Consider the following 25,000-nt stretch of genomic DNA (forward strand, 5'->3'; position numbering starts at 1 on the left):
AGCCCTCCAGTGCCGCGCTGCCCAGCAGTAGCTCCGCCCCCATCATGGTGGTCAGCAGCAATGGAGCCATCATGACCACCAAACTGGTGTCCAATCCCACAGGTACAGAGACGCCCCCAGCCTCGCCTTGGCCCTCTCACCGCTTCACTGACCGCATCACTGACCGCATCACTGACCGCAACACTGACCGCATAACTGACCACATCACTGACCGCATCTCTGACCGCATCACTGACCGCATCTCTGACCGCCTCACTGACCACATCAATGACCGATTCACTGACCGATTCACTGACCATATCACTGACCGCATCACTGACAGATTCACTGACCGCATCACTGACCGCATCACTGACCGCTTCACTGACCACATCACTGACCGATTCACTGACCGCATCGCTGACCGATTCACTGACCACATCACTGACCACATCACTGACCACATCACTGACCGATTCACTGACCGATTCACTGACCGCATCACTGACGATTCACTGACCGATTCACTGACCACATCACTGACCGCATCACTGACCACATCACTGACCGATTCACTGACCGCTTTACTGACCAATTCACTGACCACATCACTGACCGCATCATTGATCGCTTCACTGACCGCATCACTGACCAATTCACTGACCGATTCACTGACCACATCACTGACCGATTCAATGACCGATTCACTGACCACATCACTGACCGATTCACTGACCACATCACTGACCGATTCACTGACCACATCACTGACCACATCACTGACCACTTCACTGACCGATTCACTGACCACATCACTGACCACATCACTGACCGATTCACTGACCACATCACTGACCACATCACTGACCGATTCACTGACCGCTTTACTGACCAATTCACTGACCACATCACTGACCGCATCATTGATCGCTTCACTGACCGCATCACTGACCAATTCACTGACCGATTCACTGACCACATCACTGACCGATTCAATGACCGATTCACTGACCACATCACTGACCGATTCACTGACCGATTCACTGACCACATCACTGACCGCATCACTGACCACATCACTGACCGATTCACTGACCGCATCACTGACCGATTCACTGACCGCATCACTGTCCGATTCACTGATCACATCACTGACCGATTCACTGACCACATCACTGTCCGATTCACTGACCGCATCTCTGACCGCTTGACCGCTGTTTTACAGGCACTCAGGCCACATACACACGGCCGTCCGTCAGCCCCGCCCTCGGTGCTCGAGTGGCCACTTCCCCTGCCGGAGCCACGTACGTCAAGACCACCAGCGGCAGCATCATCACCGTCGTGCCCAAGTCTTTAGCCACGCTGGGCGGGAAAATCATCACCAGCAACATGGTGTCGGGTAAGATGAGCCGGAGACGGACACTGGGATAGTTCTCTACCTGATGAACAGCTCTATTCAGAAATCACAGATACACGATAATCACCAGCAGTGTTCATTTCGTTGACAAATAATTTTCGTCATAATTTCCGTCAACAACCTTTTTTCACTGACGAAAACGAGACGATAACTAAATAAAAACTAGTGTTGGATGACAAAAACTATGAGGAAAATCTACCGTCATTTTCGTCAACAAATAAAAACGAGATGTAAATGTGAGGGTGGATTAGGGCAGAGATGGGGTCAGAACTGATGTCCTGTGTCACAGATGAGCACATTTGATCTGAACTGATCTAACCGCTGGAAAACACACGTCCTACAGGCTCACACACACCCAATCCAGCTCCAGAGCGGCTCAATCAATAACACACATTTATGATATATAATAACACCCAACTAATGCTGATGAATAATGACAGTGTTTACTTTACGATGTTTATATAGTAATATGTTTTAGATGGTTGTAATAATGCATATTTATCTCCCTCATCTGAACTTGAATGAGCTCCTGCAACTGAAATAGAGGCGCAGACATTTCAAAATAAGAGTCCCGTGTATTTCCTGCATGTGCTGACCCCGCTCTGTGACCCTCAGCATGTGCTGACCCCGCTCTGTGACCCTCAGCATGCGCTGACCCCGCTCTGTGACCCTCAGCATGCGCTGACCCCGCTCTGAGACCCTCAGCATGAGCTGACCCCGCTCTGTGACCCTCAGCATGCGCTGACCCCGCTCTGTGACCCTCAGCATGCGCTGACCCCGCTCTGTGACCCTCAGCATGAGCTGACCCCGCTCTGTGACCCTCAGCATGCGCTGACCCCGCTCTGTGACCCTCAGCATGTGCTGACCCCGCTCTGTGACCCTCAGCATGCGCTGACCCCGCTCTGTGACCCTCAGCATGCGCTGACCCCGCTCTGTGACCCTCAGCATGAGCTGACCCCGCTCTGTGACCCTCAGCATGCGCTGACCCCGCTCTGTGACCCTCAGCATGCGCTGACCCCGCTCTGTGACCCTCAGCATGCGCTGACCCCTCTCTGTGACCCTCAGCATGAGCTGACCCCGCTCTGTGACCCTCAGCATGCGCTGACCCCGCTCTGTGACCCTCAGCATGTGCTGACCCCGCTCTGTGACCCTCAGCATGCGCTGACCCCGCTCTGTGACCCTCAGCATGAGCTGACCCCTCTCTGTGACCCTCAGCATGAGCTGACCCCGCTCTGTGACCCTCAGCATGCGCTGACCCCGCTCTGTGATCCTCAGCATGTGCTGACCCCGCTCTGTGACCCTCAGCATGCGCTGACCCCGCTCTGTGACCCTCAGCATGCGCTGACCCCTCTCTGTGACCCTCAGCATGCGCTGACCCCGCTCTGTGATCCTCAGCATGTGCTGACCCCGCTCTGTGACCCTCAGCATGCGCTGACCCCTCTCTGTGACCCTCAGCATGCGCTGACCCCGCTCTGTGATCCTCAGCATGTGCTGACCCCGCTCTGTGACCCTCAGCATGTGCTGACCCCGCTCTGTGATCCTCAGCATGCGCTGACCCCGCTCTGTGACCCTCAGCATGCGCTGACCCCGCTCTGTGATCCTCAGCATGTGCTGACCCCGCTCTGTGACCCTCAGCATGTGCTGACCCAGCTCTGTGGCCCTCAGCATGCGCTGACCCCGCTCTGTGATCCTCAGCATGCGCTGACCCCGCTCTGTGACCCTCAGCATGTGCTGACCCCGCTCTGTGGCCCTCAGCATGCGCTGACATTTACATTCATGCATTTGGCAGACGCTTTTACTGCCTGGACCATCCTGTAAGACTGAGGGTTCTCGCTGGACTGTTGGTTGTGATGGGAGGCCTGGTTGCCACTGCTGGGTCTTGGATCTGGGGCGGTTCTCACATGCACTTCTTGCTGTAGCAGGGAGAACTGATAGAGACAGAGCGCATTTAGGCCACGCCCACACCGGGGGGGAAACAATCCAACGCTCTCCATTGACTTTGCATTGCGTGAGGCGCCTCATTGTCATTTCGGACTTATAACAAAAAACAGAACAATGTCTAAAAGCTGATATGAGACAAAGTGTACAGCAAACAAGCTAAAAAACACAGAAATAAGTTTTTATAAGCTGTCGACCCAAAAAAACGAGAGTTTAAGGAGATAAAAGTGGATAAAGGTAATACGAAGTGAAGCTTCAGCTGAAGAATGGGGACATTTTGGGATCCTGACACTCAGTGTGTGTATGTGTGCAGTAAATGCAGTCAAATATCCACATGTCAGGTTTATATATGATATTTCCTGTCTCTGATTGCGTTTCCCTCTAGTCGCCGTAGTTCTCAGTGTAATATAACGTGTCTCAATGGCCTGAATCCACTTTTTTGTCCTTAAACGCTCGTTTTTTGGGTCAACAGCTTATAAAAAGTTCTGGGTTTTGTTTAGCTTGTTTGCTGTACACTTTGTCTCATATCCGCTTTTAGACATTATTCAGTTTTTTGTTATAAGTCCGAGATGACAAGGAGGCGCTTCACACAACGCAAAGTCAATGGAGAGCGTTGGATTGTTTTCCCCCCGGTGGGCGTGGCCTTCAGATTATGGGGCGTGGCCTTCAGATTATGGGGCGTGGCCTTCAGATTGTGACGCGTGTCGCTCTGTCTCTATGCTGCATTGCTCTCCATCGAGCCTCCTGTCGGTCCGCCTCTTCTCCCTGCGGCGCTCTCTCGCCTGCTGCAGTGCGAAATGTGATCGGAACATGTCTCTCAGCTCCGCCAGTGCTCCTCAGCTCTCTCAGCTCCTCAGCTCTCTCAGCTCTCTCAGCTCTCTCAGCTCTCTCAGCTCCTCAGCTCCTCAGCTCTCTCAGCTCCTCAGCTCTCTCAGCTCCTCAGCTCCTCAGCTCTCTCAGCTCCTCAGCTCTCTCAGCTCTCTCAGCTCCTCAGCTCTCTCAGCTCTCTCAGCTCCTCAGCTCCTCAGCTCTCTCAGCTCTCTCAGCTCTCTCAGCTCTCTCAGCTCTCTCAGCTCTCTCAGCTCTCTCAGCTCCTCAGCTCTCTCAGCTCCTCAGCTCTCTCAGCTCTCTCAGCTCTCTCAGCTCCTCAGCTCCTCAGCTCTCTCAGCTCTCTCAGCTCCTCAGCTCTCTCAGCTCCTCAGCTCTCTCAGCTCCTCAGCTCCTCAGCTCTCTCAGCTCTCTCAGCTCCTCAGCTCCTCAGCTCTCTCAGCTCTCTCAGCTCTCTCAGCTCCTCAGCTCTCTCAGCTCCTCAGCTCTCTCAGCTCCTCAGCTCTCTCAGCTCCTCAGCTCTCTCAGCTCCTCAGCTCTCTCAGCTCCTCAGCTCTCTCAGCTCTCTCAGCTCTCTCAGCTCCTCAGCTCTCTCAGCTCCTCAGCTCTCTCAGCTCCTCAGCTCTCTCAGCTCTCTCAGCTCCTCAGCTCTCTCAGCTCCTCAGCTCTCTCAGCTCTCTCAGCTCCTCAGCTCTCTCAGCTCTCTCAGCTCTCTCAGCTCCTCAGCTCTCTCAGCTCCTCAGCTCTCTCAGCTCTCTCAGCTCCTCAGCTCTCTCAGCTCTCTCAGCTCCTCAGCTCTCTCAGCTCCTCAGCTCTCTCAGCTCTCTCAGCTCTCTCAGCTCCTCAGCTCCTCAGCTCTCTCAGCTCTCTCAGCTCCTCAGCTCTCTCAGCTCTCTCAGCTCCTCAGCTCTCTCAGCTCTCTCAGCTCTCTCAGCTCTCTCAGCTCTCTCAGCTCTCTCAGCTCTCTCAGCTCCTCAGCTCTCTCAGCTCTCTCAGCTCTCTCAGCTCTCTCAGCTCTCTCAGCTCCTCAGCTCTCTCAGCTCTCTCAGCTCTCTCAGCTCCTCAGCTCCTCAGCTCTCTCAGCTCTCTCAGCTCCTCAGCTCTCTCAGCTCCTCAGCTCCTCAGCTCTCTCAGCTCCTCAGCTCCTCAGCTCTCTCAGCTCTCTCAGCTCCTCAGCTCTCTCAGCTCTCTCAGCTCCTCAGCTCTCTCAGCTCTCTCAGCTCTCTCAGCTCTCTCAGCTCTCTCAGCTCTCTCAGCTCCTCAGCTCTCTCAGCTCTCTCAGCTCCTCAGCTCTCTCAGCTCCTCAGCTCCTCAGCTCTCTCAGCTCTCTCAGCTCCTCAGCTCTCTCAGCTCTCTCAGCTCCTCAGCTCTCTCAGCTCTCTCAGCTCTCTCAGCTCTCTCAGCTCTCTCAGCTCCTCAGCTCCTCAGCTCTCTCAGCTCTCTCAGCTCCTCAGCTCTCTCAGCTCTCTCAGCTCCTCAGCTCTCTCAGCTCTCTCAGCTCTCTCAGCTCTCTCAGCTCTCTCAGCTCCTCAGCTCTCTCAGCTCTCTCAGCTCTCTCAGCTCCTCAGCTCCTCAGCTCTCTCAGCTCTCTCAGCTCCTCAGCTCTCTCAGCTCTCTCAGCTCCTCAGCTCTCTCAGCTCTCTCAGCTCCTCAGCTCCTCAGCTCTCTCAGCTCTCTCAGCTCCTCAGCGAGGCTCCCCAGTTCCTCTTCCAGTTCACCCTCAGCGTCTCCTTCTGCCACAGCTCCAGCAGGTTCCTCAACCTCTGCTTGCACCGCCCGCACTTTTTTAGGAGCCATTATGGACTGGCACTGTTGTCTGCAGTGGAGAGTAGTAAAAACAAAAAGGAAAGAGAAAAAAAAACGGCAAATGGGGGGGGCAAAATTGTAACGGAAAACCCCAAAAGAAACACTACTGCTCTCTTCTGGCCATCCCACTTCTGACACCAGTTGTCACGGTCACCCAAGATGGGCAACCAAAAAGGAATGAGGTGGCCAAATTAAACAGAGGCAGAGTGACTACAAGAGGTTTAAAGTATAAATGAATATTTATTTAAACATGAAAAGTAGGAATAACCCAACCCCCAAAAATATACCATTACCAGAAAATAAGGAAAAACTAGAACAAGAAGTATTCAATAGACATCCAAATTAGAATCCAAAACAAAGAATGCAAAATACAATCTTTTCCAAAAATTAAGTTCCTCAAAGAATACAAAGAAAAAATAGAAATACCTGCAGCCCTCAAGCCACACTCTCCACTGCAGCAACCAACACAGACAACTCCATTACACAAATACACACATTTATACTGGCGGCCAGCACCATTACCCCATGGGGAGGGACGAACTCACATACAACACTTTACACATTTTCACATAAATCTAGAGTCTAGGAGAAACATGTTGACATAGCATTGAAAACAAATACATCTTCTCTAGGGTTGGGTATCGTTTGGGTTTTTTTCGATTCCGGTGCCAAACCGATACTTTTAAAACGGTTCCGGTGCCTAAACGGTGCCTGAACCGATACTTTTTTTTTTTTAAAGGCTACCAAACGAGGTGGATGACATTAAATGGCTTTTTATTTATTTATTTATTATTTAAATTGAACCATTTATTAAAAGTTTAATGTATACTTAAATGTATGAATATAAATAAATACAAAACACAATTTACTTATTTACAAATTATAATTGACATATTTACAAATTCACAGTAAAACCTAAGCCACCTAACCCAACTACAACAAGCCTAATATAACTCTAAACAGTTACAGTAATAACAGCAGTCGTCTGTATTCTTGCTCTGCTACAAACCAGCTTCGAGCTTCAGCTTTATTTTGAAATATGATCATATTCTCTGGCTAAATATTTTAGAACGCATCGCCTTAATGTTTCCATGGCGACGCGTCATGTTTCTCACATGACACACAGCAGCCGCAATAGCGCTGACAGCTCAGCTGTATCGGGTTTATTTCGTTTTTTCTTTTTATTCAAAATATTCACAAACTTCTTAACTGTGTCACGAACTATCTGATGTTCAAATGTGTGAGTGAATGTGTGTTAGTTGATCTATAAAGCGCAATGGGCGGCGCCATGTTAGTTTGCGCCTCAGAATCGGATCTGTCGGATTTACAACACTTGAGTTCATTCTCGTCTCACGAAATACATGAAAGTAAGTGACCAGCGAACTGGAAGAAGAATAGAGTAAACTATATAGCTACTATATAATGTGCATTTATCTGATGTGAATAAAACACGTAACGTTAGTCAAATTATAATCGTCTGAAAGGATTGTCATTGCCGCTTTCATAGACATCAGGGTGTGTTTTTTGCTAGTAGCCTACTTATGAGCATTTAAATGTCTGAAACCTGGAATAAACATGATGTGGTTGAAAACACTGAATAGTTGTCATGAGTTGTGACCAGCACTGAGCGTCTGTCTCTGGCTCAGCCAAAGCGCGAAAGCACGTTTGAATTTTGGCACCGAAATGAGGAACCGAAATCTGCGTTCTGATTCGGTCCGGTACATACCGGTTATATAAGTACCGGTGCCATATTGGAACCGGATTTCGGTACCCAACCCTAATCTTCTCTTATGTTATCACAGATCTCATTTAACATGCATTGAACAGGAATACTAACAGAAGCAACTCGGCCGCGTTGTCCCTGAAACACCCACACTCAATTATTAAATGGTCCAGTCCCCACATTAGCGGAACTGAAGATTCCCGCCACTGTTTCCCTGTCGGAACTCTAAAATCATGGGACAAACAATACTGCACAATAACCACAGGTGTTTCACTAGCGCCTTTCGATAGGTGACCACAATAAACTCTTATGTCAATGAACAGTCTCTGTGTGTGTGTGTGTGTGTGTGTGTGTGTGTGCGTGTGCGTGTGCGTGTGCGTGTGCGTGTGCGTGTGCGTGTGCGTGTGCGTGTGCGTGTGCGTGTGCGTGAGAGTTAATTGACACATATGGTCCAGATTAGAGATGCGGTCATTCCGTGACCGTCACAGGCACCAATTAGAAATAAACAAAAAAGTGAATTGAGCTCTTTCGTGTGTTTTTAAAAACATCTATATCGTTTTTATAACTTTATATTTCTGTTTTAGTTAGTATATCATGTTATGCTAAAGCTTCAAATAAGTTTGTTTATTTTTTTTTAGTTTCAGTTAACATTTATTTAATTTCAAGAAACGAAGATTTTTTTTAATGGTTTTAGTGAACTATTATAACCTGATACTTTATTGAAGTGTCAAATTAAATTAAATTAAATTACTATGAATTTAATTACTTTTAATGATAAACAAGCTGGAAATACACGGGACTCTTATTTTGAAATGTCTGCGCCTCTATTGCAGTCGCAGGAGCTCATTCAAGTTCAGATGAGGAGATAAATATGCATTATTACAACCATCTAAAACATATTACTATATAAACATGGTAAAGTAAACACTGTCATTATTCATCAGCATTAGTTGTGTGTTATTATATATCATAAATGTGTGTTATTGATTGAGCTGGATTGTGTGTGTGTGAGTCTGTAGGCCGTGTGTTTTCCAGAGGTTAGATCAGTTCAGATCAAATGGACTAACACAGGACATCAGTTCTGACCCCATCTCTGCCCTAATCCACCCTCACTAACTCGTTTTTATTTGTTGACGAAAATGACAGTAGATTTTCCTCATAGTTTTTGTCGTCCAACACTAGTTTTTATTTCGTTATCGTCTTGTTTTCGTCAGTGAATAAAGGTGGTTGACCTCTGCTTTACACCACTGCCTCATCCACTGATCTGCTATGGTTCTGTTGGCAGGAACCACCACTAAGATCACCACCATCCCCATGACGTCTAAACCCAATGTGATCGTGGTGCAGAAAACCTCCGGCAAAGGAACCACCATACAGGGTTTGCCAGGGAAGGGCGTGGTCACCACGCTGCTGAACGCAGGGGTGAGGTCACGTGACCCTCACATGGCGCGTGCGGCTGATGATGCGCTGCTGACGACGCTGTGTGTGTTTCAGGGAGAGAAGAGCCTGCAGGCGGTGCCCGGGGCCAAGCCCGCCATTATCACCGCCTCACGGCCCATCACCAAAATGATCGTGACCCAGCCCAAGAGCCTCAGCGCCGGCATCCAGCCGCCCACCACCACCAAAATCATCCCCACCAAGATCGTCTACGGACAGCAGGGAAAGACACAGGTCGGAGTGTGTGCTGGGCTTCACACACAGTGTTTCCCACAGATTACAAACCAATTAGAAACACAGATTACAAACCAATTAGAAACAGATTACAAACCAATTAGAAACACAGATTACAAACCAATTAGAAACACAGATTACAAACCAATTAGAAACACAGATTACAAACCAATTAGAAACCAATTAGAAACACAGATTACAAACCAATTAGAAGCCAATTAGAAACACAGATTACAAACCAATTAGAAACACAGATTACAAACCAATTAGAAACACAGATTACAAACCAATTAGAAACACAGATTACAAACCAATTAGAAACCAATTAGAAACACAGATTACAAACCAATTAGAAACACAGATTACAAACCAATTAGAAACACAGATTACAAACCAATTAGAAACACAGATTACAAACCAATTAGAAACACAGATTACAAACCAATTAGAAACCAATTAGAAACACAGATTACAAACCAATTAGAAACACAGATTACAAACCAATTAGAAACACAGATTACAAACCAATTAGAAACACAGATTACAAACCAATTAGAAACACAGATTAGAAACCAATTAGAAACACAGATTACAAACCACTTAGAAACCAATTAGAAACACAGATTACAAACCAATTAGAAACACAGATTACAAACCAATTAGAAACACAGATTACAAACCAATTAGAAACACAGATTACAAACCAATTAGAAACACAGATTAGAAACCAATTAGAAACACAGATTACAAACCAATTAGAAACACAGATTACAAACCAATTAGAAACCAATTAGAAACACAGATTACAAACCAATTAGAAACACAGATTACAAACCAATTAGAAACACAGATTACAAACCAATTAGAAACACAGATTAGAAACCAATTAGAAACCAATTAGAAACACAGATTACAAACCAATTAGAAACACAGATTACAAACCAATTAGAAACACAGATTACAAACCAATTAGAAACACAGATTACAAACCAATTAGAAACACAGATTACAAACCAATTAGAAACCAATTAGAAACACAGATTACAAACCAATTAGAAACACAGATTACAAACCAATTAGAAACACAGATTACAAACCAATTAGAAACACAGATTAGAAACCAATTAGAAACACAGATTACAAACCACTTAGAAACCAATTAGAAACACAGATTACAAACCAATTAGAAACACAGATTACAAACCAATTAGAAACACAGATTACAAACCAATTAGAAACACAGATTACAAACCAATTAGAAACACAGATTAGAAACCAATTAGAAACACAGATTACAAACCAATTAGAAACACAGATTACAAACCAATTAGAAACCAATTAGAAACACAGATTACAAACCAATTAGAAACACAGATTAGAAACCAATTAGAAACACAGATTACAAACCAATTAGAAACACAGATTACAAACCAATTAGAAACCAATTAGAAACACAGATTACAAACCAATTAGAAACACAGATTACAAACCAATTAGAAACACAGATTACAAACCAATTAGAAACACAGATTACAAACCAATTAGAAACACAGATTACAAACCAATTAGAAACCAATTAGAAACACAGATTACAAACCAATTAGAAACCAATTAGAAACACAGATTACAAACCAATTAGAAACACAGATTACAAACCAATTAGAAACACAGATTACAAACCAATTAGAAACACAGATTACAAACCAATTAGAAACACAGATTACAAACCAATTAGAAACCAATTAGAAACACAGATTACAAACCAATTAGAAACACAGATTACAAACCAATTAGAAACACAGATTACAAACCAATTAGAAACACAGATTACAAACCAATTAGAAGCCAATTAGAAACACAGATTACAAACCAATTAGAAACACAGATTACAAACCAATTAGAAACCAATTAGAAACACAGATTACAAACCAATTAGAAACCAATTAGAAACACAGATATCGATATACAAATATCGATTTCGATCTTGATTCAATATCAATTCATATGTATATAGCCTACTGTACATACTAGGGATCGACCGATATGGATTTTTTAGTGCCGATGCCGATACCGATTTTTCTTCCTTAGCTTTAGCTGATGCCGATACGGGCTGCCGATTTTCTTGAGCCGATATTTGGAGCCGATACTGCTTTTGCTCCCTCAATTTACAACATTAAAATGACACAATGATCAGGATGATGATTTAAAATTTACAATTTAAAAAAGGAACATTTAATGAACTAAAAAAAACTATATTTAACAAATAGTAAAAACAGGTGAGGTAGAACAAGAAAAAAAAAGTTCAGTGGTGAAAATAAATTCTGAAAATAAATATTTAAGCATAAATAAAATAATTACACTATTCCACACAGTATCAACAAGCAAGCAGCATAAAAAAGTGCACACTGACTGTACTATACTTCATTTAAAACTATTTACAACCTAGTCATTTAATGGTTACACTCTAAAAAATGCTGGGTTAAAAATAACCCAAGTTGGGTTGAATATGGACTAACCCAGCAATTGGGTTGTTTTGACCCAGCGGTTGGGTTAAATGTTTGCTTAAAACAACCCAATTGATGGGTTAGTCCATTTTCAACCCAACTTGGGTTATTTTTAACCCAGCATTGTTTAGAGTGTAGGTGCACTTCACTGAATCTCTTGTGGAGCAACACCAGCGGTAATTCAGGAAAAAATCTCCCAATGCTCCACGTGAAACTTCAGTCTTTCCACCTTTTACCATCGTCAATTCTCAATTGATTTTGATTAATATGCGCGAGGGAGAGCGAGAGAGTTTGAAGACGTGAGAGCTGCCCTGTGGACGCCTGTCTGGAAATAATGCAGGGGAAAAAATATCGGCGAACGCAGCAGCCTTATATCGGCCGATACACATAAAAATCACAAATATCAGCGAACGCAGCAGCCTTATATCGGCCGATACACATAAAAATCGCAAATATCGGCCAACGCAGCAGCCTTATATCGGCCAATACACGTAAAAATCACAAATATCGGCCAACGCAGCAGCCTTATATCGGCCAATACACGTAAAAATCACAAATATCGGCCAACGCAGCAGCCTTATATCGGCCAATACATGTAAAAATCACAAATATCGGCGAACGCAGCAGCCTTATATCGGCCAATACACGTAAAAATCACAAATATCGGCGAACGCAGCAGCCTTATATCGGCCAATACACGTAAAAATCACAAATATCGGCCAACACAGCAGCCTTATATCGGCCAATACACGTAAAAATCACAAATATCGGCCAACGCAGCAGCCTTATATCGGCCGATACACATAAAAATCACAAATATCGGCCAACGCAGCAGCCTTATATCGGCCAATACACGTAAAAATCACAAATATCGGCCAACGCAGCAGCCTTATATCAGCCGATACACGTAAAAATCACAAATATCGGCCAACGCAGCAGCCTTATATCGGCCGATACACGTAAAAATCACAAATATCGGCCAACGCAGCAGCCTTATATCGGCCGATACACGTAAAAATCACAAATATCGGCCAACGCAGCAGCCTTATATCGGCCAATACACGTAAAAATCACAAATATCGGCCCCGATATATCGATCTAACACTAATACATATAAGGAAAAATAAGTTTGGCTTTTTTAGCACTATTTTAAACTTTTCTTGGGTTAAATTATATGTGCTCGCATTCATTAATATTCACTTGTGTGTGCTTATATAAGAATCATTAAAAATATTAAGATATAAGTTAACATTTTAAAATTGCACATTTAAAGAAATCTAGTGTTTGATCATGTCTAAATATGTATTCAGATGCAAAACCTAAAAATAAGCAGTTATGATCTGCAATACTTTTTTGAGCAACTAGACTAGATACATGTATATTGATTAAAGAGCCATACAGGCACCAGTGGGTAATGGCATTACAAATGAAAATTATTATTTTTCCAGCCACAAAATGACTCTAATTTGCCTCTTTGCATTGGAATTCTCTATTTTAACCTTAATTACACTAATTGTAATATAAATATGAAAAATATTTGAATTAATTAAATGGTCATTAATGGACCATACTTATTGCACAAGTAGGCCTATTTAGTACCAAAAGATCTCCTCAAAATTTTCAATAAATATTATTAAACTATAGAACATTTATTTAATTGAAAAATAGTTAAGGTGTATGGTCACATTTGACCACCAATGAGTATGAGTGTGAGCAATTAATAAGCAATACCTGAGGGCTAAATACAAGAAAAATATTAACATTAATGTTAACAATGTTGCATCTCCATCACTCTCCATTATAAAATTATACTAAATTATGGTTGACGTAATAATCAATGCACACTATGCTGTACTGTTGACTAAAAACTTGTTGTCCTCTATCAGCTTAATGCCTGGCTCACACTACAGGAGTTTTAGGCCGATTTATGGCCGATTTTCCCCTCCCGAGATTCTGAGAAAAAATCTTGTCCACGACCTCGATCGGTTCCGATGTTCGGCGCAGATTATCTGGTAATGTGAGACGTTCACAGATAAAATCTTGCCCCTCCCGATCTGCTCTCACACAAATCGGGCTCGCCCCGATCATATCAAACATGTTTGATATTTATCGGGATGAGCAAGATTGTAATAACGTCAGTACTGTCACAATAGCCAATAGGAAACAAGTCTACGACTATGTATGTGCGCGCGCGCTGTGTGTGTCTATGTGCGCGCGCTGTGTGTGAGAGAGAGAAAGCTGCAAACCATTGTTTCTTATAAGTAGACACATTTCATAATACATAGCCTACTATACTAGCACCAATTGTATTTTCATATTACAGCACAAATCTACACTGTAAAAGGTGACACTGTCGCTTTTGAACTAGGCAGGCAATATTATAACGGTCAACATTCTAGCACACTATAGCCCTATTCGCACGGGTTTAGTAGGCTATTATCTGGGGACATCTGGTGATTTGTATTAATTGCAGAGAATGTCTGTGATCTTAATCCCGTCCGAATCGGCCATGTCTGTAATATGTAAAGTAAATATATATATTTCGCCAAACACGAGGCCCTGTGATAATATTAGTCCCGTGCGAATCGGCATCTCTGTGATTTGGCCGGGTTTAGGCGGATCGTATATCATTTTTGCAAGGTTTTTGTTTCCTGTGTGCATTTTTATCTTTATCTTTAACGAAGAATGGCACTAGGCTGCATAAAATGCGCACCGTTATGAATTCTGTGCTGCCGCGCGGATTATACTTTCACTTTAGAATGAGCATCAATTTGGGAGTAAATTGCTTGAATGGTGTGTTTAATATTCTTAATGAAAAACACAAAAACAGAAAATGACAAAGACAAACTCGCTTAAATGGGCGCTTTTACATTTAGGTTTGAAACTGAATCTTCCGCCGTATATATTATATTGCTCAGTTCAGTTTTTAATTGTAGCGTCTGTTCTCTAACTTAACTAAATTATTATTTTTATTACTATAAAACAATCAAAATGATATTGATACGACTGTTTATAATTTCATACAGCTATATCTATAACGAAAAAAACATTAAGTCTTGACATCATATCCGGGAGATAAGTCAGTAAATTCGAGTAAAATCACAGGCTTTGCTTATCCCGTGCGAATGCGCCGCGCAAAACTCAGATGTGGGGAGTAATTTCTAAATCACACGAGTCCCCAGATAATACTAATCCCGTGCGAATACTAGGGCTTATGATAGTAATATAAGGTAAATTTGACCTCCATTTCTCGCTGAAGAACTGACATGTTAATCCCGTCTCCCCAACCATTTTCTCATCCACACTCGTTTATTCTTACACTTTTGTTTTTTTTTCACAACAAGCGATCATTATTGATAGAGCAAGTTTTCGGTTTACAGTATCCATTTTCCCCGATTCCGATCTGCTGCGTAGATCACGTGACGCGCTTCCTCTGGCACGATAATCTTAATAACATTTTGTAGTGTGTGATGCTTCACGAATTTCAAATCTTGTAGTGTGAGCATGTTTAAGATTTGAGGGAAGAAAATCTGCAAAGATTCTCCTGAAGTGTGTGCTGCAACCAGATCTTACAATCGGACAGGATTTTAAAACTCCTGTAGTGTGAGCCAGGCATAAGCCATTCAAATGTATTGACAGCGCTGGTTTGTTTGTAGCTATTGAGAGAGAGCTCCGTGAACCACGTGAGATGAGAGCATGTTGCTTTAACTCTTATGCCACATTAGCGCTATTTATTGATTGAATTTCGCATTAAAACTTTTTTAAAAAAAGCTTAAAGCTTAGACTTTGTTTCATATCAAAAGCAGGTTTGGCAATGTGAGAGCGAGAGACGTGCGTGAGTGACAGAGAGACGGAGGGAGAGCAGGGAAAAGGACATTCATGTTTAAATAGGGTAAAAAAAAAAAAAGAATAACGACACGCAATACATGGCGGCCGATGTTGATTCTGTGGCGCACCGCCACGAATTAGTGTATAGAGACAGAGCGACACGCGTCATAATCTGAAGGCCACGCCCACTGGGGGAACAATCCAACGCCCTCCATTGACTTTGCGTTGCGTGCAGCGGCTCATTGTCATTTCAGACTTATAACAAAAAACAGAACAATGTCTAAAAGCTGATATGAGACAAAGTATACAGCAAACAAGCTAAACAAAACCCACAACCAAAAACACAGACGTTTTTATAAGCTGTTGACCCAAAAAACGAGCGTTTAAGGACAAAAAAGTGGATTCAGGCCATTGAGACACGTTATATTACACTGAGAACTACACACACTTCAGGGGAACGTAATCAGAGACAGTAAATATCATATATAAAACTGACATTTGGATATTTGACTTAAAGGGTTAATTCACCCAAAAATGTAAATTGTGTCATTAATGACTGACCCTCATGTGGTTGGACACCCGTCAGACCTCCGTTCATCTTCAGACACAAATGAAGATATTTTAGTGTAAATCTGATGCTCTGAAAGGCCTCCATTGGCTCAACTTTACACTCTCAAGACCCTTAAAAGACACTAAAGACTAAAGTTACAAAGTCCATCTCACTACAGCGGCTCTACAATAACTTTATGAAGACGAGAATAGTTTCTGTGTGCAAAAAAACCCTAAATAACGACTTATATAGTGATGACGATTTCAAAACACAGCATCATGAAGCTTCGAAGCGTTATGAATCAGTGAGTCGATTCAGCGGTTCAGAGCGTTATGAGTCAGTGAGTCGATTCAGCGGTTCAGAGCATTATGAATCAGTGAGTCGATTCAGCGATTCAGAGCGTTATGAGTCAGTGAGTCGATTCAGCGGTTCAGAGCATAATGAATCAGTGAGTCGATTCAGCGATTCAGAGCGTTATGAGTCAGTGAGTCGAATGATGATTTGGATCGCGTGTCAAACCGCCAAACTGCTGAAATTTGGCAATTCAAACCGCTGAATCGACTCACTGATTCATAACGCTCTGAACCGCTGAATCGACTCACTGAGTCATAACGCTTCGAAGCTTCATGATGCTGTGTTTTGAAATCGTCATCACTATATAAGTCGTTATTTAGGGTTTTTTTGCACACAGAAACTATTCTCGTCTTCATAAAGTTATTGTAGAGCCGCTGTAGTGAGATGGACTTTGTAACTTTAGTCTTTAGTGTCTTTTAAGGGTCTTGAGAGTGTAAAGTTGAGCCAATGGAGGCCTTTCAGAGCATCAGATTTACACTAAAATATCTTCATTTGTGTCTGAAGATGAACGGAGGTCTGACGGGTGTCCAACCACATGAGGCTCAGTCATTAATGACACAATTTACAGTTTTGGGTGAACTAACCCTTTAACAGTGACAACATATTTACTGCACACACACACACACTGAGTGTCAGGATCCCAAAATGTCCCCATTCTTCTGCTGAAGCGTCACGATTTACTGCCTTTATCCACTTTTGTCTCCTTAAAGTCTCGTTTTTTTGGGTCAACAGCTTATAAAAACGTATTTCTGTGTTGTTTAGCTTGTTTGCTGTACACTGTGTCACAAATCAGCTTTTAGACATTGTTCTGTTTTTTGTTAAGTCCGAAATGGAAAGGATGCCGCTTCACGCAATGCAAAGTCAATGGAGAGCGTTGGATTGTTTCCCCCCCGGTGTGGGCGTGGCCTAAATACGCTCTGTCTCTATGTGTGGGAAACACTGCACGCGTCACATGACTGACTCCGGCTGGTCTCTGACACTGTGTGTGTGTGTGTGTGTGTGCAGGTCCTGATCAAGCCCAAGCCCATGGCCTTCCAGGCGGCGGTGGTGAGCGAGCAGACCCGTCAGCTGGTCAGTGAGACGCTACAGCAGGTGTCTCGCAGCGCTGAAGCAGCGGCCGGATCCGGCCAGGAGGGGGCGCTCAAGGACGACTCCAGCGCCTTCACTGAGGGCCCGATGCCATCCGACACTCACGGTCAGGGTTTCATCCATTGGCGTCGGAACCGGGGGGGGGGGTCGACCGATATGGATTTTTTAGTGCCGATACCGATTTTTTTTCATCAGCCTTAAAGGGTTAGTTCACCCAAAAATGTAAATTGTGTCATTAATGACTGAGCCTCATGTGGTTGGACACCCGTCAGACCTCCGTTCATCTTCAGACACAAATGAAGATATTTTAGTGTAAATCTGATGCTCTGAAAGGCCTCCATTGGCTCAACTTTACACTCTCAAGACCCTTAAAAGACACTAAAGACTAAAGTTACAAAGTCCATCTCACTACAGCGGCTCTACAATAACTTTATGAAGACAAGAATAGTTTCTGTGCGCAAAAAAACCCTAAATAACGACTTATATAGTGATGACGATTTCAAAACACGGCATCATGAAGCTTCGAAGCGTTATGAATCAGTGAGTCGATTCAGCGGTTCAGAGCGTTATGAATCAGTGAGTCGATTCAGCGGTTCAGAGCGTTATGAATCAGTGAGTCGAATCAGCGGTTCAGAGCGTTATGAATCAGTGAGTCGAATCAGCGGTTCAGAGCGTTATGAATCAGTGAGTCGAATCAGCGGTTCAGAGCGTTATGAATCAGTGAGTCGAATCAGCGGTTCAGAGCGTTATGAATCAGTGAGTTGAATCAGCGGTTCAGAGCGTTATGAATCAGTGAGTCGATTCAGCAGTTTGGAGCGTTATGAATCAGTGAGTCGATTCAGCGGTTCAGAGCGTTATGAATCAGTGAGTCGATTCAGCAGTTTGGAGCGTTATGAATCAGTGAGTCGATTCAGCAGTTCAGAGCGTTATGAATCAGTGAGTCGATTCAGCAGTTTGGAGCGTTATGAATCAGTGAGTCGATTCAGCGGTTCAGAGCGTTATGAATCAGTGAGTCGATTCAGCAGTTTGGAGCGTTATGAATCAGTGAGTCGATTCAGCAGTTCAGAGCGTTATGAATCAGTGAGTCGATTCAGCAGTTTGGAGCGTTATGAATCAGTGAGTCGATTCAGCAGTTCAGAGCGTTATGAATCAGTGAGTCGATTCAGCAGTTCAGAGCGTTATGAATCAGTGAGTCGATTCAGCAGTTTGGAGCGTTATGAATCAGTGAGTCGATTCAGCAGTTTGGAGCGTTATGAATCAGTGAGTCGATTCAGCAGTTTGAATCGCCAAATTTCAGCAGTTTGGCGGTTTGACACGCGATCCGAATCATCATTCGGCTCATTGATTCATAACGCTTCGAAGCTTCATGAAATTGATATCACAGATAAAAAGCACAGAATTTCATTTATTTTTTACATTAAATCCTTAGACCTTTCTAATGATTTTTAGTCATATGCTGTCTGCATATTAACAGGTAACCCAGCAGTTTTCGGTTATTTAATGTTATTATTATTAATATTATTATATTGTTTATTTATTCTTAAATACTCTATTAACTCTTATTTTAAATAATGAAAATGTTATTGTAATAGTAATATTTCAAATTTTGTTAAATATTTGCATTTATCGAATATAATAATTATTATTAGTCTCATTAATATATAAACATTAATATATAAAATGTTATATGCATACATTTTTAATTTGTAAAAAAAACACATTTTAACCAGAATAATGGCAGTTTGGAGTAGCCTGTTCAATCTCTATTAGGATATTAATATGCTGTTTTGTCTATATCTATTCTATTGGAGGGCAAGTTTGTTTTAGCCTATTTTCTGCCAACAGAATAAAAGCATATTAACAAAGATTGCATCATTTTATAGTTAAATGGCAATGGGATTAAAAATTGCAGTTTTAATGGGTTCCAATAAGGAATTTTTTGTCCAAAAGACGCTGAGAGGAAGTATTTTGTGTACCTAGTGCAAAATAGATTTTTTAAAGGAAACGGGGGTGAAATAAATGAGCACTTACTGCACATTTCAATTTAAGCAGAATGTTGTTTTCCCGTTACATTATCACATGAAAGTCAAAGTCGTTCCTACGCCCCTGGTTTAATCGAACCGTTTGACTGGTGTGTCAGCGTTTATGGGGTTTTAAACCATATAGATTTACGTTAATTAGTTAAGATAGGCTGACATCTTATTTTACATGTGACCGCAGACGTTCATGGAAGATTAGGTCCTGAATATTTTCTTAAAAGTCATGGAAATGTATTGGTAGAGATGTGTACGAACCCTGTGTAAACTATATAGGGAGCCCTTACTTGCACATTAATGTTAAAGATTAACAACAGAACCCAAACTATTAGCCGTAATTCAGCTGCTATTTAATTTCAGGTCTAATAATCAACACACAGTACACAAACATGTTAACTTCACATGAGGCCGTTTTCTCAATAACTTCTAAATCTAATTATAAAATAGTTTTTTCTCCAATTCGCTGTTGAAATATAATCATTTATACACAGTGGCTGTGATTTACTTATTTAAACATGCATGAAATAATGAAGAGGTTCAGTAGAATATAATGAATATAACGGCTAATATAATGAATATAACGGCTGATATAATGAATATAACAGCTAATATAATGAATATAACGGCTAATATAATGAATATAACAGCTAATATAATGAATATAACAGCTAATATAGTGAATATAACAGCTAATATAATGAATATAACGGCTAATATACTGAATATAACGGCTAATATACTGAATATAACAGCTAATATAATGAATATAACAGCTAATATAATGAATATAACGGCTAATATAATGAATATAACGGCTAATATACTGAATATAACAGCTAATATAATGAATATAACAGCTAATATAGTGAATATAACGGCTAATATAATGAATATAACGGCTAATATACTGAATATAACAGCTAATATAATGAATATAACGGCTAATATAATGAATATAACGGCTATAACGGCTAATATAATGAATATAACGGCTAATATAATGAATATAACGGCTAATATAATGAATATAACGGCTAATATAATGAATATAACGGCTAATATAATGAATATAACGGCTAATATAGAGCAGATATTTAGTGAAAGAGTTGATTTCTCTAGTGAATAAATTCTGCCTGAGGTAAATGTGATGCTACATGACATTGTTTAGCTAGTTTACAGCCGTGATAATGACGTCTTTCCGCCGTTGAAACACTGATTTAGCGATTACACCACATATACACATGACAGTAAGCTGTAATGTACCTTCAGATGTTCATTCATGTTTCTTCTTTAGGAAGAGATGATTGATCGTGTTCATGCATATACTGAAGCGTCTATAGGCTACAGTGATCAGTCACTCCACACTAAAGAGTGTCAAAACCACATTTATCGTGTGAATTTCGTGATAAAATGGTACGAATACGTGTACCGTTACACCGCTAACACACACACACACACACACACACACACACACACACACACACACACACACACACACACACACACACACACACACACACACAGTTTCTGCCAGTCTGGTGTTAGTCTTGAGTATCTCTAGAGTAGTGTTGATCCTTCATATCTCACAAGAGTCTTTAGTTTATCACATTTATAAAAGACAGAAACACTGAACCGATTCTTTCTGAACACAGCCGAGCTCGTGGAGGCGGTTCAGTGGGCGGAGCTAAAGACACACACACACACACACACACACACACTCACTCACTCACTCACTCATGACCAGGAACAAACACACACACTTGCAGAACTCCAGAAACACAAACTGCATCCACTGTTCCCTTAATAGGAAATAGCAGGAAATAACATTATAACCCCCCCCCCCCTTAAAGTGTGGATAAATCATCCAGTGCACAAGCCCCGCCCCTACATCAGCAGCATCATCATCATCTCTACATCTTCTCTCTCTCTGTGATCTAGACTCTGATCTGTCTCTTCTTCTCTTCTCTCTCTCTGTGATCTAGACTCTGATCTGTCTCTTCTTCTCTTCTCTCTCTCTGTGATCTAGACTCTGATCTGTCTCTTCTTCTCTTCTCTCTCTCTGTGATCTAGACTCTGATCTGTCTCTTCTTCTCTTCTCTCTCTCTGTGATCTAGACTCTGATCTGTCTCTTCTTCTCTTCTCTCTCTCTGTGATCTAGACTCTGATCTGTCTCTTCTTCTCTTCTCTCTCTCTGTGATCTAGACTCTGATCTGTCTCTTCTTCTCTTCTCTTCTCTCTGTGATCTAGACTCTGATCTGTCTCTTCTTCTCTTCTCTCTCTCTGTGATCTAGACTCTGATCTGTCTCTTCTTCTCTTCTCTCTGTGATCTAGACTCTGATCTGTCTCTTCTTCTCTTCTCTTCTCTTCTCTCTGTGATCTATCCATTTATCCATTTATACATTAAGCAGACGCTTTTATCCAAAGCGACTTACAACTTGGGGGAACAATAAGCGATTGGTCGTGAAGAGTCGAGTGAGCGCAACAAGTGCCTGAAATACTTAGTCCGTGTACATTTCTCAGTGTAGCACAGGCTAGAGTAGGGCGGGAAAGAGGAGGAAAAGAGGAAAGGAAAGGTTTTTTTTTTTTTTTTTTTTTAGGAGGTTAAGTGCTCACGGAAGAGATGAGTTTTTAGTTGACTTTTGAATGTTGTCAGTGAATCCGCATTTCGGATGGCGGTGGGCAGATCGTTCCACCAGCTGGGAACGTTGAATGAAAATGTTCTGGAAAGGGATTTTTTGCCTCTCTGTGATGGTACCACAAGCCTTCGCTCCTTAGCTGAACGAAGGCTTCTGGTGGGGGTGTGGCGACGTAGAATCGAGTCAAAGTATGCAGGAGCTGAGTGCGTGGTGGATCTGTAGGCAAGCGTCAGCGACTTAAACTTGATGCGAGCAGCGAGTGGAGCCAGTGCAGAGAGATGAAGAGTGGTGTGACGTGGGTCCTCTTGGGCTCGTTGAAGACCAGACGTGCCGCTGCATTCTGGATCATTCGAAGTGTTTGGATCGCACAAGAGGGGAGTCCAGCCAGAAGCGCATTGCAGTAGTCAAGTCTAGAAATAACCAGGGCCTGGACAAGAAGCTGTGTTGCGTGCTCTGTTAGGAACGGTCTGATCTTCCTGATGTTGTAGAGCGCAAACCTGCAAGAGCGAGCTGTCTTAGCAATGTGGTCTCTGAAGGACAACTGGTCATCAAATGTAACTCCAAGATTTCTGACTGATTTTGAAGGGGAGATCAGGGATGCACCTAGCTGGATGGTGAAGTCATGTTGCATAGTGGGACTGGTGGGAAAGATGAGGAACTCAGTCTTTGCCAGGTTGAGCTGTAGGTGATTTTTACTCATCCATGCAGAGATGTCAGCCAGACAGCCGGAGATTCGTGCAGCTACTGTGGGGTCGTCTGGTTGGAATGAAAGGTAGAGCTGAGTGTCATCCGCATAGCAGTGATATGAGAAGCCATGTGCCTGTATGATGGGACCTAATGAAGTAGTGTAAATGGAGAAAAGGAGAGGTCCAAGCACTGAGCCCTGAGGAACCCCCGTGGTCAGTTGATGTGCTTGGGATTCCTCTCCTCTCCAGGCAACCTTGAAGGACTTACCTGTGAGATAAGATTCAAACCAATGGAGCGGAGTCCCTGTGATGCCCAGTGATAAGAGGATGGACAGAAGGATTTGATGATTTACCGTGTCAAAGGCAGCAGATAGATCAAGGAGGACAAGGACTGATGATTTGGACTCAGCTTTAGCTATCCGCAGGGCTTCGGTGACCGACAGTAGTGCAGTCTCTATGGAGTGGCCCCTTTTGAAACCGGATTGGTTCGAGTCCAGCTGGTTATTCTGTGAGAGGAAGGATGAAACCTGGTTGAAAACAACTCGTTCAAGAGTTTTTGCTATGAATGGCAGGAGAGAGACAGGTCTGTAGTTATCTATGAGTGATGCGTTTAAAGTGGGTTTCTTAAGCAGTGGAGTTACCCGAGCCTGCTTGAAAGTGGTAGGGAAGGTGCCAGTGCAGGAGAGATGTGTTGATGATGTGTGTGAGTGCTGGTAGGAGTGTAGGAGAGATGTGTTGATGATGTGTGTGAGTGCTGGTAGGAGTGTAGGAGAGATGTGTTGATGATGTGTGTGAGTGCAGGAAGGAGAGTAGGAGAGATGGCTTGAAGGAGGTGTGAGGGAATGGGATCGAGAGGACAGGTGGTAGGATGGCTGGAGAGGAGAAGTTTAGATACTTCGGCCTCAGTGAGTGTGGAAAATGAGGAGAGAGTATGTTCGGTCGTGGAAGTGGCTGATCTAGAATCCACAGTGTGTGGGGGTGAGAACTGATTGCTGATAGTTGTTGTTTTGTTTGTGAAGAATTGTGCAAAGTCGTCTGGAGATAGGGAGGTGGTGGAGGAGGACAGAGCAGAGAGTTGAATGTTCTGAATAGTGTGCGAGAGTTTGAGGTGCTGCTGATTTTGTTTTGGAAATAAGAATATTTAGCTGCGTGTACTTCATCTGAGAAGGATGAGAGCAAGGACTGATACTTAGCTAGATCAGATGGGTGATTTGATTTATGCCATTTCCTCTCTGCTGCCCTGAGTGTCGTCCGATGTTCACGAATAACATCAGATAACCAAGGGTTAGAGGGAGCAGCTCGTGCTGGCCTAAAAGAAAGAGGGCAGATATCGTCTAGACATGAAGTTAACTTCTTAACCCGCACCGGTTCGTGGGCGGGGGGGTTGACGGAAGTGGGGGGGTGTGTACTTTTATTTACTTTTGTTTTATACAAAATATTCAATCAACTATCACAAACTATGCATCATTTGAAAGCTAAAACACTCAAGATTCATGTTCTGAACTTGTTTTTGCAATAAATACACCAGAGAGGAAAGGGTTAAATGAAACGCTAAAGGACCGTCCATGTAAACATTAGCATAATTTCAGCGTTACTCATCTTTCATCTCCTGTCGTTCAGATCAGATCGGACGAATCCAATAAACACCCGCATACATCTCTGTGTAAGAGTCCACTCTTCAAAATGCATCCCACTTTTTAATCCAAAACAACGAAAAAATAGGGAAAAAACTAAAAATCCTCCGTTGTTTGCAAGAGAGTTTTGAGTTGGCGTGATCAATCATGTCCATTTTCAATGAAATATCGATTCTATTCCGTGTCTGGCAAACTCCCCCTGCTAGAATGGCTTCTCCCACGTGCAATGGTTCAACCCTCGTCTCTCTCCTTCAATCAGAGACTCTTCTGGGATGCATCATATAGAGGAAGTGCCTTACAGGCTTGGTGAGCTGTCAATCA

General features: G+C 42.9%; 1 protein-coding gene across 7 annotated transcripts in view; it reads left to right on the top strand.

Moving 5' to 3' along the window:
• Positions 1-25,000, top strand: part of emsy (EMSY transcriptional repressor, BRCA2 interacting) — a 73,546-nt gene that overhangs the window by 21,690 nt on the left and 26,856 nt on the right. For 4 of the 7 annotated variants that reach the window (XM_079803834.1, XM_079803835.1, XM_079803837.1 and 1 more), the window contains exons 11-15: positions 1-102; positions 1,205-1,378; positions 8,977-9,113; positions 9,186-9,362; positions 17,604-17,793. The exon at positions 1-102 is cut by the window's left edge and continues 48 nt beyond it. In XM_079803834.1, the coding sequence (XP_079659960.1) occupies positions 1-102; positions 1,205-1,378; positions 8,977-9,113; positions 9,186-9,362; positions 17,604-17,793 (780 nt within the window). Of the gene's footprint in view, positions 103-1,204; positions 1,379-8,976; positions 9,363-17,603; positions 17,794-25,000 lie in introns of all 7 variants that reach the window. The other 3 variants (XM_079803833.1, XM_079803832.1, XM_079803836.1) reach the window with 1 other exon arrangement.

Source organism: Gobio gobio, assembly GCF_949357685.1.
Source record: "Gobio gobio genome assembly, chromosome: 22".
NCBI classification, from domain to species: domain Eukaryota; kingdom Metazoa; phylum Chordata; class Actinopteri; order Cypriniformes; family Gobionidae; genus Gobio; species Gobio gobio.